At 64.4% G+C, this 11338-nt stretch overlaps 2 protein-coding genes across 6 annotated transcripts; both read right to left on the bottom strand.

Annotated features, from left to right (window-relative positions):
* Positions 1-667: 667 nt before the first annotated feature.
* Positions 668-2769, bottom strand: DNLZ (DNL-type zinc finger). Its single transcript, XM_055302135.1, is given in 5 exon segments — positions 668-817; positions 820-920; positions 1561-1700; positions 2489-2647; positions 2649-2769. Coding segments are annotated over 5 exon segments (585 nt in total). The 5' UTR covers position 2769; the 3' UTR covers positions 668-752.
* Positions 2770-2969: 200 nt separating this feature from the next.
* On the bottom strand, positions 2970-11083 carry CARD9 (caspase recruitment domain family member 9). 5 transcript variants are annotated; one of them, XM_055301651.1, is made up of 13 exons: positions 10936-11083; positions 9482-9736; positions 9123-9260; positions 8375-8679; positions 8118-8297; positions 7776-7919; positions 7365-7490; positions 5397-5588; positions 4966-5007; positions 4763-4808; positions 3591-3667; positions 3188-3264; positions 2970-3104 (listed from the first exon to the last, which is right to left on the bottom strand). In XM_055301651.1, exons 2-13 carry the CDS (start codon positions 9663-9665, stop codon positions 3005-3007), a joined length of 1611 nt encoding a protein of 536 aa, XP_055157626.1. In that variant the 5' UTR covers positions 9666-9736; positions 10936-11083; the 3' UTR covers positions 2970-3004. The 5 variants fall into 5 exon arrangements, with proteins under 5 accessions (XP_055157626.1, XP_055157717.1, XP_055157811.1 ...); XM_055301742.1 differs by having other exon boundaries at positions 9482-9700; XM_055301836.1 differs by having other exon boundaries at positions 9482-9679.
* Between the last annotated feature and the right edge of the window lie 255 nt (positions 11084-11338).

Genomic DNA, 11338 nt, shown 5'->3' with positions numbered 1-11338 from the left:
GGCCATCAAACAAGGCTGGGAGACAAACCACACGCCCTGTGGGGGCAGGGGGGAGGGCACCACATGGGGCACTTAGCGCCCGTGAGTCCCACCCCTGCCCCATCATGGCCACCTGCCCCGCAGCGGCCACAGCAAGCAGCCCAATGCACCGACTCTGAGGCCGGCCACCAAGGGTCAGGGCTGAGGTGGGCACTGGGGCCAGTCTGTCTGGGTGTCGGGGTGGCAGGTGGTGCAGGAGGAAGGAGGATCTGTAGGACCTCCCCGTGTCTGGCCAGAGGACCAGGACCCGTGGTGGGTGCTGCGCCCACCCCCAAAAGGACAGTGGCTGAGTGGCCATCCCTTCTGGCAGAGCACATCCGAGCCACCCCCACCCGTTCCAAGCCTTGTCTTCCCGCCCTTACACCTGACAGGCCGCCACCATTAGTGTCTTCATGTGATGGGAAGGCAGCTTCAGAGGAGCTAAGGGACCTGCCCAGGGCCCCTGGTCACAGCCAGGAGGGGCTCAGGCTCCCAGCAGCCTCTTCCCACAGACACAGCCGGCAAGTCTGGGCTGGTCCTCTGTGCGGAGGGGCAGCGGAGGACCAAGGTCCTGCAGCACCCGCAGGTGATTCCTGGGACTCACTGATTCCAGAACCAGGGACAACAAGAAGGCCCCAGACCCACTATCTCCAGGTGATGTGTTTATTGATAGAAAACAGGCCAGCCTGGAAGGGTCCCAGTCCGAAGCATCTTCTGGAAGGCAGGAGATGGGGTCAGCTGGGCTCGGTCTTGCCAGGATGAGTGGGATCCTGGTCCTCACCCCCTTCTGGGTGGGAGGGGATTTGGGGTTCCCTGCAGCTGCTAAAACCAGCTCTAAGGCCCCGTCGCCAGCCACTCGGCACACCTTCTCCCCTCTGGCTGCCAGGATTTCTTCAATATTCCTGAGAGAGAAGGAGGTGTTGTGACACTCCCAGCCCTTGGTCCTTCAAGGGCACCCCAGGGCGCCCAGGCCAGGCTGGAGCCAGGAAAGCAGGTCCCCACACTGGCGGCCCCCACAGGCTGACCCTTCAGAGCCCCCAGAGGCAGCTGCTATCTGTCCCCAACCCATTCTCAAGTAGAACAGCCACTAAGAAGCCCGCGTGAACTCCGGACCACGGCCCCAATTGCTGTCCACAGGAGGGGTGCACACTGCCCCCCACAGCTTCAATCTGGCCTGAGAAGGCAAATGATGCACCAGAACCCTGCCTGGACTCTGGCACCCCACATGGGGACAGAGCCGCCACAGTGGACAAGGGTCACTGGTGCAGGAGTCAGGCCAGTGTGGGGGGCCCTGGGGCCCAACATGGCCACTGGCTGTGATGGTAGAAGGCGGCTGCCAAGCAGGACCACAGGGGCCTGGTCCCAGCCCTGCCCGGCATCTGTGGGTTCCCCAAAACTCAAACATAACAACCCCTGCTGCACCGGGAAGGCTGTGGGGAAGGCAGGCTCCTTGAGCCTCCCGACAGGAAGGGCCCCCCCCCGAAGAGGGATGGGGCCCGACCCCCGCAGGCCTGTCCCCTCACCCTCCCCAGGGGGCCTCACCTCTTGCCATCCAGGTCTGAGAACCAGCCCAGGTTGTCGGCGATGACGTGGTGCTTCTGGCAGCCGGGGCAGGTCACGATGACCACGCCCCGGTGATAGGCCAGTTTGGAGATGCGCTTGGAGGACCGGCTCCCACACACCTGAGGGACACCGGCAGCCCAGGTGACGCCTGGACCCGCCCCCGGGAAGACCCCGCCCCCTCTGGGGAGTGACTCCACCCCGGGGCAGGGCCTGCTCTTCCTGAGACAACCCACCCGTGTTCCAGCCCCGCCCCTTGGTAGCCCCACCCCTCTCCCGAGAAGGCCCCGCCCCAGCCATAGCCCCACCCCTCTCCCGGAAAGTCCCCGCCCCAGCCATAGCCCCACCCCTCTCCCGGAAAGTCCCCGCCCCGGCCATAGCCCCACCCCTCTCCCGGGAAGGCCCCGCCCCGGCCATAGCCCCACCCCTCTCCCGGGAAGGCCCCGCCCCCAGTTATAGCCCCACCCCTCTCCCGGAATGGCCCCCGCCCCAGCCATAGCCCCACCCCTCTCCCGAAAAGTCCCCGCCCCCAGCCATAGCCCCACCCCTCTCCCGAAAAGTCCCCGCCCCCAGCCATAGCCCCACCCCTCTCCCGGGAAGGCCCCGCCCCCAGCCATAGCCCCACCCCTCTCCCGGGAAGGCCCCGCCCCGGCCATAGCCCCACCCCTCTCCCGGGAAGGCCCCGCCCCCAGTTATAGCCCCACCCCTCTCCCGGAAAGGCCCCGCCCCGGCCGTAGCCCCACCCCTCTCCCGGAAAGGCCCCGCCCCCAGCTATAGCCCCACCCCCTCCCGGAAAAGCCACGCCCCCGGGCAGCCCCACCCCTCCATACTGTCAGCGTACGCGGCACCGCTGCCCGCTGCGCCGGCCAACCCGAATGCGGAACCAGCTTCGCACCCGTTGCGCGCTCACCTTACAAGTGTAGACAAGCTGGTAGTGTGCGGCCCCGGGCGCCGGCTCCGAGCTGAAGCACCGCCAGCCCCAGAGCCCCGCCCCGGCCCGCCTTCTCCCCGCGGCCTCCGGGCCGCCCCTGCGTCCCCACAGCCACCTCAGGGCGGGTTCCCGGGGGCGCAACGCGGCTCAGTAGCGGCAGCACGCGGCTCAGCGCAGCCCGCAGCATCCCGCCCTCCGACCTCGGCCGCGCCGCCCCGCCCCGCCCCGCCCCGCGCCGCCGAAGCCGCCCCGCCGCCATCTTGGAAGCGGGCACGGGACGTAATCGGCCCTTTCCGGCTGCGGTCCGCCGACTGGCCGGCTGTGTTCTGCTGCCCCCTGGAGGCGGGAGGTGCGCGCGCGGCCGGGGGTGCACATGGGAGCGAAGTCAGCGGAGGCGGCGGTGGCGGGACCGCGGTGGTTTATTATGCATTTCTGACACTGCTGCCCGCTCCGCACCGCGCACACCGAGCACGCCCTGCCGGCGCGCCGGGCCGGCTAGGAGCCCTCGGTGTCCGTGTTGTCGCTGCCCGTGGTGTTCTCCCAGTCCACCTCGCCCTGCCTCGAGCAGTGCTGCATCTTCCGGAGGGCGCGCTTCCTGCAGGGGCGAGCGCGTGTCCGCGGGGCCGCCCACCCCGGACAGCCCGCCCCCTGCCCCGCCCGCCCGGCCCGGGGCTGCACCTGCGGTAGTTCTCGAAGCTCTCCTTGAGGCGTCTCCGCTCCTTCTCTGGGGGCTCCCCGCCGCTCAGGCCTGCGCCCTGGGGGCGGAGCGAGGCTCAGGCCCCGGGGGCGGGGGGCGGACCCGGACCCACAGCCGGCTCCTAGGGTGCCCTCAGCGCAGCACCCCCGCACGGAGCACTGGCCTTCCGCCGCTGCCCCGCCCTGGCCCCGCTCTGCAGGCTGCTCCGTGCCACAAGGGGCACTAGGCTCCTTGTTCCAAACAATGCCCCCCAGGAGCCAATGGCAGAGACCCTTGCCTTCATCCCCAGGCATCCAGGCTGCACAGACCCCCTTCCTGGGCTCAGTCACCCCGAGGCATGTGTCAGGGGTGCCTAGGGCAGTGGGGACCCCAGGGAAGCCTTACGTTGGTGGTCAGTGGAAGCTGCTCCTCCTGCAGGGCCACAAACGATTGCTGTGGGCTGTCCTTGTTGGCCGGGCCTCCTAGAATGGAGAGTTGGGCCTGTGAGTCCTCCCCAGCTGCGGGGACCACACTTAGCATGGCCAACCCTGGCCACCGCCCCTCCCCTGAAGCTGGGGCCAGTCCTGCAACATCCCCTGGGTCCTTACTTGAACCCTAAAAGGGGACTGGGGTCAGGGACTCCCCCTAGGCAGCCAGAGGCTGCCAGAAGCCCACCAGGCACTGCCCCACCATCCAACTCAGCTCCTGGGTCGGGGCTGGGGCCCTGCAGCAGTTGGCAGCTGAATGTTCCAAGCTGCCAGCTCCCCAGAATTTGCCAGGGCCTGGACAGGCCCAGGGCTCAGGGCCCTCAGACAGAAGGTGCTCTGATGGGTTGGCTCCCCTAAGCTGGCCAGGAGAGGGGCTGGACGTCCAGTCTCCACTGACATCATGGGGGGCTAGCACCTTCCCTTCCTCAGCCTCCGACCCTGAAGCCTGCCCCAGTTCCTTCAAGGGGCCATGCCACCCCTGGGTTAGGGCTCCCAGGGCCTCCCCCTACCACTCATTGCCTGCGGGGTCCTGCCTGCTTGTCCCCACGTTGGGGCTCTGTGGCCTGAAGCTCAGCCCCCTGCCTCTGCACTGGCTGTTCCTCTTTTGCTTCCTTTGGAGGCTGGCAGCAGGCCTGACACAGAGGAGGACTGAATGGCTTTCCATGCCACCTTCAGAGTGAGCCCTTCGATCCCTTGTCACCCCTCAGCACCCCCCAGGCCATGTTCCTGCCACCTCTGTGCCTGGCCCTGAGACGGCCCTGCTTTCCCCACGTTGCACCTCCGACACTCACTGTTGGACTTCCCCTGCCCCCTGCCCAAGAGGAAGCTCAGGGAGAGCAGGATGCCTCAGCCCTGTATTCCTGGGCCCAGGGTGGGCTCTCAGCATCAGAGCTGGGGCACAGGCCCCACACACCTAGCTCGTTTGTTCATTGGGGAGCCTGAGGGCTCCTTGTCTCTCTCCAAGCCTCAATGTCCCCATCTGTAAAGTGGGGTTGTGAGAGATCTGTGGGACAGGGCTATGCCCAGTCCAAGTATGGGGACAAGGAGGCCTCGGCTATCTCGTCCCTGAAAAGCTGCTCTGCTCCTCACCTTTGTCCGAGAGCTGGACGGCTTCCAGGTCCAGGGGGAGCGAGAGCTTCCGGGAGAGAAACGGGCATCAACGACCTGGCAGGAAGTCCCTGCTCCAAGGACCAGGAGGCGGGCCAGCTGGGGCCCAGCTCCCAAAGGGGACTGGGGGGACAGTGGTCTGGCAGAGACTGTGGCCTGGAGCCCACCCTGGGGGGCGTACTCACCTCCTGAGAGTTCCTGGGTGAGCTGTCATCCAGGTCAGAGCTCTGTGGTCACAGAGAGGAATCAATCAGCAAACAGGAAACCCAGCCACCCCCAGGGTCAGCGTAAGGTGGGGCACAGTGAGGGGTCCCAGGCCAGAACACCCCTCCCTCCTCCTCATGACACCCAAAGTGGCCTGCCAGGCCCTGAGATGTGCCACACCCCCACACTCCCCAGGAGGAGAAAGGGGCCTGGGAAAGGCTTGGGACCTCCCCGGACCCCCCCGCGGAGCAGTCTCCAAGCCAGGCCTGGCCCTGGGCTAACCAGCGTCCCTGCCTCTGGGCTCTGGTGTCTCGGGGACACGCTGGCATCTGAGGACCTATCCCATGTTCTACTGTGGCTGCATCTCTGACCAGTGGGCGCTGCAAAGGTCCGCAGCCCTTGGGAGGCCCACCAGCACGAGCGTGTCCAGCTGCTGCCGCTTGAGCCTGCCCTCCAGAGCTAGCAGCTGGCCCTCGCGCTGAAACAGTTGCAGCTGCAGCTCGTCTGCCTTCTCTGCCAGCTCCCGGACCTGCTTCCGCAACGTGTCCTTCTCCTGCAGGCTCCGCGAGTGCTGTGCATGCAGCTCCTCCCGTGTGGCAATGGCCTGTGTGGACAGGATGGCTCAGGGTGGGTTGGGTGGCTGCTGGAGACCCCCAGGACCACCCCCACCTCTTAGCACAACAGTTGAGAGCTTCCTGCAGGGAGTCTGCTTCTCCCTCTGCCTGTGTAGTGCTTGAGGGTTTGTGTAGTAATAACAGCTCCCAATGGGAGATGGAGATGAAACCTCCAGCTCTGATCTCCGAGCCCTCCACCCCACCGCACATCCAGCCCGCGCTTCTGCCCTCCACGGCACTTAGCGGTGTGATCGGGAATATGGCTGTTGGCAGCTGTGTTACATCCTTCATCACAGCTGTCCCTCTGGGGGACACGGCACACCGACCAGAGCACACCTGATGCAGCTCTGACCCATAGCCGGAGTCAGTCAGCTGCCTATGTGCCCAGGCCTGGAGCAGGGTGGCAGCTGCAAGCAGCCGGCCCCTGCCTGGAGGCCAACCCAGCCCTAGACCCGTCGGCCCTCAATGGCCAGAACTTGAGGAATCACTGAGAATTGCCTTCCTTTCCTGCTGCCCACCAGGGACACCCAGAGAGAAGCCTACCCGTTCACCTGGGCTGCCGGGCCCCAGCATCCCTGGCTGGCGGCCTGCCTTTGGCGGCACAGCACCCTCCCTTCCTCTGCCTCCCCCAGGGAAGGTGGGAGCACTGCTTCCCTGCCCTTCCCTGCCTGTGGCCTCCAGGCAGCTCCCTGGCAACAGGGACCAGGCACCACACCCTGGCACCACGACCCTAGCACCGTGCTTTCTCTGCACACCGTCATCCCCACCAGAGGCATTCAGATGGGTAACTGCAAGGCTAGAGGCTCTGAGCAGGCTTCCAGTCCTTCCAGAGTGTTGCCAAAGCACCGACTGACACTGATCAGAAAAACCCTGGTGCTGACGAGAAAGAGGCAGCTTCTGCCTCCAGTTCCCAGGAGCACAGCCAGCCAAAGTGACAAGGGTTTGGGGTTTTTTGTTTGTTTTGTTTTTTAAATATTTTATTTATTTATTCATGAGAGACACAGAAAGAGAGGCAGAGACAAGCAGAGGGAGAAGCAGACTCTCTGCAGGGAGCCCTCAACTGCTGAGCCACCTAGGTGTCCCGCCCAAGAGTTTTTTAAGTCAAAAAAGCTATTTTAAGGGTGCTTGGGTGGCTCTGTCAGTGGAGTGTCTGCCTTCAGCTCAGGTCATGATCCTGAGGTCCTGGAATGGAGTCCCGTGTTGGGCTCCTTGCTTGGCAGGGAGCCTGCTCCTCCCTCTCCTCCCCTCTCTTGCTGTTTCTCTATCAGATAAATAAATAAAATCTTTTTAAAAATTTCTCCTCAGGTTGTGATCTCAGGGTTGTGAGATCGAGCCCCACTCAGCGGGGAGTCTGCTTGAGGTTCCCTTTCCCTTTGACCCTCCCCACCATGTGCATGTGCTCCCCCCCCACCTCTCCATCTCAAATAAATACATCTTAAAAAAAAAAAAAACCCAGAAACCCAAAATGCTGTTTGCCAAACAAGACGGCTTCCATTTTTGTAAGACAAAAATGAAACTGTATGTGCACTAGAAAGAATCTGAAGGCACGACCTGCCGGCAGGGCAGTTTTTCTGGCAGTGGGCTGGGGTGGCAGGGGGTGGGAAGGGGTTACCCTCATGATTGTTCACGTTTTTTTCAACGAGCTGATGACAGCCCTCCTGCAACAGGGCGAGGCACCACAGTTGTGGGAATCCCCCCACCCCACCTGTGCCCTCACCCTGGGCTGCTCCTCGCCAGCAGGAGGCAGGAAGCGGCGAGGTGCCTACCTGGTCCCTCTCGATGGCAACCTCCTCCATCTGCTGCAGGATGGCCTCGATGCGGTCCTTGTACATCTTGGAGTCCTTCCGTAGGGCTAGGCACTGCAGCTCGAACATCTCCTTCTCCTCCATGCACTACGGGAGCCAGCAGCTAGCCCCCACCGCCCATTCTGGCCCCTGTTCAGGCCCAGCTGACAGGGAGGCTGCTTGAGTCTCTGGGTCCCTGCCAACCCAAAGCCCGGGCCTGCCCATCCTGTAGGAGTGCAGGCCAGGAGTGGGGTGGGAGGCCAAGGCCCCGCACCTCCAGGAAGGGGTGAGGCAGGGCTGTGGATCCCAGGGGCTGCGTGAACACAGGGTGGTCCCTCAGCCCACCCAGCCTGGCTTGGCCCAGGCTCGTGTCCACTGGCCCCAGCTGCGTACCCGGGCACGCAGGGCCTCCCCCTGCCGCAGGTCCTTGCGCAGAGAGAGGATGGTACTGGCTTGCTCCTGCTGGCCACGCAGTGCCTGCCGCCAATCCTCCTCCAGCACCTGGATGTAGGGGCTGCTCCTGTCTGGTTTCCCCTCCTGTGGGTGGTGAAGGGGAGAGTGGCAGGAAGGCAGCTAGACTCGAGGGGGCCCTGCTCTTGGCACCAGCATCCTGCCAGATCTCTCCAGCTCCCAAAAGTGCTTATCCCATCCGCACAGGAACCCACCCCTGGCCCCTGCCCTGGGCCCGCCCCACCCACGCGAGGCCCCCCCACTCCTGCCCTGGGCTCCCCTCACCTGCACTGTGGCCTCCAGCTCCTGTACGCGGGCCTGCAACAACGTCTTCTCCTGCTGCAGCTCCCACAGCAGCTCCTGGCTGGGCCGCTGCTCCATGGCATGCCTGAGCTTCAGCGTGTGCCTGCGCTCCACCCTGCAGTCGTCTTCTGCCTTCATGAGGCTGTGCTTAAGCCGCTCAATCTGTGAGGAGACACCATCAGCCGCCAGCCTCGCCCCGCACCTCTCCACCCCCAACCCGGCCTCAGGTGCCAGGACACCTCCAGCTGCAGGTCGCGGCTGCGCATGAGCGCAGCCCCCTTCTCCTCAATCTGGCGGGCCAAGCGCATGGCCAGGTCATAGTTCTCATCCTTGCAGCGCTTGAGCTCGTGGCTGCCAGCTTCGCACTCCTCCTTGAGCCGCTGCACGCGCTCCTGGTGCTTGCGAAGCAGGCTGTCCTTCACCCGCAGCTCCTTGATGAGGTCGTCCTTGGAGCTGAGCAGCTGGCTCAGATCCTGTACCTTCCTCTGCAGCTTCAGCACCTCGCTCATCAGCAGCTGCGTCAGGCCTGACTCCCCGGATGCGTCTGCAGATGGCCAGGCCGCGTCAGAGGATCCCCTTCCCTGCTGCACCCCTTCCTGGGCCTCAGCCTTGAGGACCCACTCCGAGGCACACAGGGCCCAGCGCTGATGCTCCCCATGGAGGAAGCGGGCTGACCTCCTGACTTAACATCCCCACTGTCTTCCCGCCCTCCAGGACAGCAGCAATGAGACCAGGTACCTACCCTCCCTTTTCCTGTTATAAGGGCCGGTGGGCACCCAGTCCTTCCGGGAGCCAGGGCTTTGGTGGGGTCAGATGGAGGGGTTTTGTGCCCTCCTTGCATGGGTCCTCCTTTTCTCCACCAGAGAGAAGGCGCAGCATAGGGCCCCGCTGTTGGCACTCCCATGCAACCCTCACACTTCCTTTTGCCCCCAGTTTATCCATTAGGAGCTCAGCCATCCGGCCTGCCCGTGGGGCCCCCTGCCTCACCGATGATCATGGAGAAGACGCGGGTGGGCTCCTTGCCCGTGACCTTCTTGTAGAGCTGGGGGTAGTACAGCTCCAGGCTCTCAAGGAAGGCCACATAGCCCTTGTGACCGGTCCGCTGCAGGATGTCCAGGAGCACTCCTGAAACCCACAGGGCCAGGCTGGGGCTGGCTGGGCTTGTGCACTGAGCTCCTATAGGCCCAGCCAAGGTCAAGATCTACCTGCTGCCCACCCACCCTTGCCCTCCCAGGGGTGTCTGCTGTGCATGGAGGCACCACGGCTCCCAGCAGACAGGACAGGGTGTGGGGTGCTGGGGAGCGCCCATTCCTGTGCCCAAAGCTCCCGGCTGAGGCAGCACTGACCCACTTTCCGCTTGCGGATGACCAGGTTGGGGTCACTGAGCACCTGCTCCTCATCATCGGGGTTCAGCACCTTGCATTGTCTCAGGTAGGGCGTGATGCGCGAGGGGTCGATGACGGAGATGAGCTTCACTCGGAAGCTCTCCAGGGTACTCCAGCACTGGTCTTCGTTCTCATAGTCTGACATGGTGGCGGCCACTGCTGCGATTGGTGGGAGAGCAGCTGGCAGGGACAGTTGCACGCTGGGCCCAGGGGAGTCTAGGACAGGTAGGTGTGAAGCCTCACCCGCCCTGGCCCTCCCTCCTCTGCGCTGGTGCTCTCACCGGGGCACCAGCTCAGCCAGGGCGGCCCTCCCGGCCTTCTCTAGACCCTGCAGCCACTCCCTCAGCAGGTGACCTGGGCTTTCTCTGTCCAAGTAACCCTGATAAGTGTGAGGGAAGATGTGGAGGCGCTTCAGGGACTGGCGGCATCTGAGAATACCCACCCCCCCAACTGTGGCCTTGTTCTTGCCTCTGCACCCTCATCCCTAAAGCGTGAGGCTGGTAGACCACCACCTCCTACCCACTGGCAGGTACAGGGAGGTAGGCGCCCAGGCTGGGGAGGCATGCCTGGGGCATTGACCTGCCCACATACACACCAGCCTGTGTGCTGTAGGACTTCCTCCTTCTTGGACATGGCTCCTGCTCAGGGCCTAGCCCCACCGCCTCCTCTCTTTCCGGCAGCTGGCTGGTGGTGCAACAGTGGCCCAGGCACCGGTTGGCTCAGGAAGGGCAGCTGTGGACCGCTGCACCAGGAGGGGCCCAGCTGCATAGGCATGGCCAGCACGCACGCCGCTCCTGCGCCCTCTGCAGACTCCCAGGGCCCAGGCACCAGCCACCTCTGGGCTCCTCTCCCTGTTCCTGGGCACGCAGGGTGCCAGCTCCCTGACCAGGGCCATCCGTGTTGGGACTACCCACTGCTGCTCCCTTCCACTGGCAGGCACGGGCCACGCTTGAGGCCTGGGCCAAACCAGGAGCCTCCTCCCAGTGGTGGGGACAGAGACCCTGACTTGCCACCTCAGACTGCCCTCAGCCAGCGTAGGAACTGTGGGCGGAGGTTTGCTGCCCAGAGGAGCTAGGGCCATACTCCCAGAGAGACAGACGGCAGCAGGCAGGGCCTCTGGAGGAGCTTCCTGAACTTCCTGCAGCCCTTGGCCACACCATCCAGCCAGAGAGACACCAGCAACTCAGTGGATGGCCCTTGGAACGTTCAGCCCGCTTCCTGCCTTTCCCACCTACATCCACAGGTCCCACACCTGACCCCCTGCCACTAGCTGAACAAGCAGGTATCAGGTGGCTGTGAAGGACAGGGCAGGAGTGGAGGCCCTGGGTGCTCTTCTGGGGTATGTGCCCCAGGAGCCCTGAGCAGAGAGATGGGTGTCTCCCTGGCCACCCTGAGAGGGCAGCCGACCAGCCTACCTCAGGGTCCTCGAGAGGCACCTGTGCAGTGGACACTGGTCAGCCCAGGCTGGCCTGATCTGATGAACAGGAGGTGCTGCTGGCAGCCCAGTGGAGCTCAGGAGGAAAAGCTGTGCACTTCCTGATGGTGCTGCTCAGCTCCACAGAGCCGGGCAGGTCCTCCCAGAGGGAGTGGGTCCTTGGGCCTGCCTTCTGATTCGCCCGCCTGGCAGGGCCCAAGAGGCGGGGCAGAGGGAAGTGGAAGTCCTGCACAGAGGCCTGGAGGCCCAGCCCTGGCATCCACTAAGTGGAAGTGTGAGCAAGGACCCTCCCCGGAGCTGGATGAGGCCAATGCACTGTCTAGTCCGCTCTGGCCTGAACGCAGGCTTCTGGAGGCTTCTCCACCAGGGGCTGGCTGGGAACC

The sequence above is a fragment of the Nyctereutes procyonoides genome, unplaced genomic scaffold (genome assembly GCF_905146905.1).
Source record: "Nyctereutes procyonoides isolate TBG_1078 unplaced genomic scaffold, NYPRO_anot_genome, whole genome shotgun sequence".
NCBI classification, from domain to species: domain Eukaryota; kingdom Metazoa; phylum Chordata; class Mammalia; order Carnivora; family Canidae; genus Nyctereutes; species Nyctereutes procyonoides.
This window is presented reverse-complemented; position numbering and strand designations above follow the sequence as displayed.